This window comes from Calidris pugnax, unplaced genomic scaffold, assembly GCF_001431845.1.
Source record: "Calidris pugnax isolate Ruff unplaced genomic scaffold, ASM143184v1 scaffold187, whole genome shotgun sequence".
Classification (NCBI taxonomy): Eukaryota; Metazoa; Chordata; class Aves; order Charadriiformes; family Scolopacidae; genus Calidris; species Calidris pugnax.
This window is the reverse complement of record NW_015090969.1, coordinates 2,396,062-2,398,851: the sequence shown is the minus strand read 5'-3', so window position 1 is coordinate 2,398,851 and position 2,790 is coordinate 2,396,062. Positions and strand designations below refer to the sequence as shown.

The window sequence follows — 2,790 nt, the reverse complement described above, 5'->3', positions numbered from 1 at the left end:
GGGGGGGGGGGGGGAAATGTGGCTGTGCCCCTGCCGGCCCCTCACCCAGCGGTGTGTGCCCCCCTCCAGGTACCTGCAGTACACCCTTGACCCCACAAAGATCCGCAAGCAGGATGCCACCGCCACCATCAACAGCATCGCCAGCAATGTGGTGGGGCAGCCCTTGGCCTGGGACTTCATCCGCAGCAACTGGAAGAAGCTCTTCAGCCAGTGAGTACCCTGCGGGGGGCTGTGGGGGGCTGGCTGGGGTGGGCAGCATCCCCCATCTGCCTGTGCCCCCTTTGGGAGGGTGCTGTTCTGCCCGTGCCCCCCTTGGCTCAGCCGTCCCTGTGCTCTCCCAGGTATGGGGGCGGCTCCTTCTCCTTCTCCCGGCTGATTTTGGCGGTGACCCAGAGGTTTTCCTCCGAGTTTGAGCTGCAGCAGGTGAGGCTGGACCCCCGACCGGGCACCAGGGACCCCCAGTCCTGGCAGGAGTTGGGGGACACGGCTCTGGGCTGCCAATGCCTTGCCCTTTGCCGGCAGCTCCTGCCCAGGGGTCCGGGCAGCCATGGTGCTGCTGGGGGCTGCTGGGGTGCTGTCGGCGGGGGGCTGCTGGGGTGGTGTCGACGAGGGGCTTCCAGGGGGCTGCCGGGATGCCCCGCACCCACCACAGCCCCTCTCCTCCCTGGCAGCTGGAGCAGTTCAAGGCGGACAACCAGGACGTGGGGTTCGGGTCGGGGACGCGGGCGCTGGAGCAGGCGCTGGAGAGGACCCGTGCCAACATCAACTGGGTGAAGGAGAACCAGGGGACGGTGCTGGCCTGGTTCCAGGAGCAGGCCACGGCTCCCGCCGCCTAACCCTGCCCCCTTGGCCACCACCCACCCTCCCGACCTGGCCACGGGGCCAGCTGGCACAGGACGGGCTGATGGGGGCTGAACTGGAGCTCACGGACCCCATGGCCACGGGGCTGGACTCTCACCCACTCCCCAGCTCCACTCACTCCACACTCTCCAGCCCCACACACTCCCTCCTGGTGCCCCCCGGGCCAGCCCCGGCCGGTCCTTCGGTGCCCATGAGGTGTGGGGGCTGTTGCCCATGGGCAAGGCCTGGCGCCTGTATGATGGGCAACGGGGCGGGGATGGGGGGCTCCGGGCTGGTGGGGGGTCCCGCTGCCCTCAGCTGCCCGGAGCGGCGCTGGGCTCTGCAGGCTCGTGCAAGGCTTGGGGGGGTGTAAATAATAAAGACTTGCACGGCAGCTCCCACCGGTGGCCTGGGGTGCTGGGGGGGGGTGGGGGGCACATGCCGGCCTGGGCCGAGGCAGGAAGCGCCTGGGACCCCGCGGTGGGCACAGGGCAGGGGCCGGGGACGCAGAGCCCCCCTGGGCCATTAGGAGCCTGGTGCTAAGTGGCTCTGGGTGCTTTGCCGACGCCAGCCCCCCCCGGCCCTTCTGTCTGACGGCTGGGTGCGAGCTCTCCTGCTGGGACCCATCCCCCCTGCCCTGTGCCCCGTCCCCTTGGGTCTGGGGGGCCTCCCCGTGTTCCCCTCCAGGCTGGGCACTGTGGGGTTGGGGCAAGATGGGGTGCCAGCAGCTGCCCCCCCACCCTGAGGAGTGTCCCCCATGGGTTACCCAGGTCCCACAGGGACTAGTTTGGGCACAGGGTGGAAGCTGCCCTTCCATCGGTTGGTGGGGCCAGGGAAGCCCCCGGGTGGGGATCCCCTATGTCACCCCAGGGGGGGGGGTGGGGGGCACATGCCGGCCTGGGCCGAGGCAGGAAGTGCCTGGGACCCCGCGGTGGGCACAGGGCAGGGGCCGGGGACGCAGAGCCCCCCTGGGCCATTAGGAGCCTGGTGCTAAGTGGCTCTGGGGGCTTTGCCGACGCCAGCCCCCCCCGGCCCCTCTGTCTGACGGCTGGGTGCGAGCTCTCCTGCTGGGACCCATCCCCCCCGCCCTGTGCCCCGTCCCCTTGGGTCTGGGGGGCCTCCCCGTGTTCCCCTCCGGGCTGGGCACTGTGGGGTTGGGGCAAGACGGGGTGCCAGCAGCTGCGCCCCCACCCTGAGGAGTGTCCCCCGTGGGCTACCCAGGTCCCACAGGGACTAGTTTGGGCACAGGGTGGAAGCTGCCCTTCCATCGGTTGGTGGGGCCAGGGAAGCCCCCGGGTGGGGATCCCCTATGTCACCCCAGCTCTGGGGACATCCCCAAGCTGTGGGGTGGGCTGAGTGGGGACACTGTCCCGGAGGCAGTGGGTGGCTGTGTGTGGGGGTGCCCATGGCACTGTGTGGGGGTGCCCGTGGGGCAGCGAGCGGGGTCCCGCAGTAAGGAGTCGGGGAGTTGGGGTTCAGCAGCTTTAATGAGGAGCCCTTCCCTGGCGCCCGTCTGTCACAGCTCTGTGGGATGGCCACGCCACTGTCCCCGTGTGTCCTCTGTGGCCGGGGGTGCAGGATCAGCTCCAGCCCCCCCAGTGCCGTGCTGGGGTGCAGCCGGGCAGGATGGGGGCTGCACGGGGGGCTGGGGAGACGAGCCTGTCCAGGTCGGGGGTGCTGCCGAGCTGTGCAGAGAGAGATGTGCCAGGTGAGCGGCTGTGGGGCAGGACCGAGCCCCCCAAACCCGTGCCCCCCACCCCACACCCTGTGTCCTCCATCCCACCCTGGGATGGCTCCCCACCTCAGCACACACTACACTGTGCCCCCCAGCCCTGGCAGACCCCCCTGGCCATGGTATGCAGGGGGATTTGCTGTTGCAGCCCCCGCCCCCCACCCAGCCCTGCTCTCCCGCTGCCCCCCCTAGTGGTGGTTGCGTGGGCAGGGGACCGG

The 2,790-nt window shown here is 70.3% G+C and overlaps 2 protein-coding genes across 4 annotated transcripts in view; one reads left to right on the top strand and one right to left on the bottom strand.

Moving 5' to 3' along the window:
* ANPEP (alanyl (membrane) aminopeptidase) overlaps window positions 1-1,185 on the top strand; it is a 9,595-nt gene extending 8,410 nt beyond the window's left edge. For all 3 annotated transcript variants that reach the window (XM_014952673.1, XM_014952671.1, XM_014952672.1), the window contains 3 exons: window positions 70-210; window positions 342-423; window positions 672-1,185. In XM_014952673.1, the coding sequence (XP_014808159.1) occupies window positions 70-210; window positions 342-423; window positions 672-836 (388 nt within the window). In that variant the 3' untranslated portion in view covers window positions 837-1,185. The remainder of the gene's footprint in view (window positions 1-69; window positions 211-341; window positions 424-671) is intronic.
* A 417-nt stretch (window positions 1,186-1,602) lies between these two features.
* Window positions 1,603-2,790, bottom strand: part of LOC106894172 (mesoderm posterior protein 1-like) — a 1,767-nt gene continuing 579 nt past the window's right edge. The window contains exon 2 of the mRNA XM_014952696.1: window positions 1,603-1,696. Within this exon, the coding sequence (XP_014808182.1) occupies window positions 1,603-1,696 (94 nt within the window). The remainder of the gene's footprint in view (window positions 1,697-2,790) is intronic.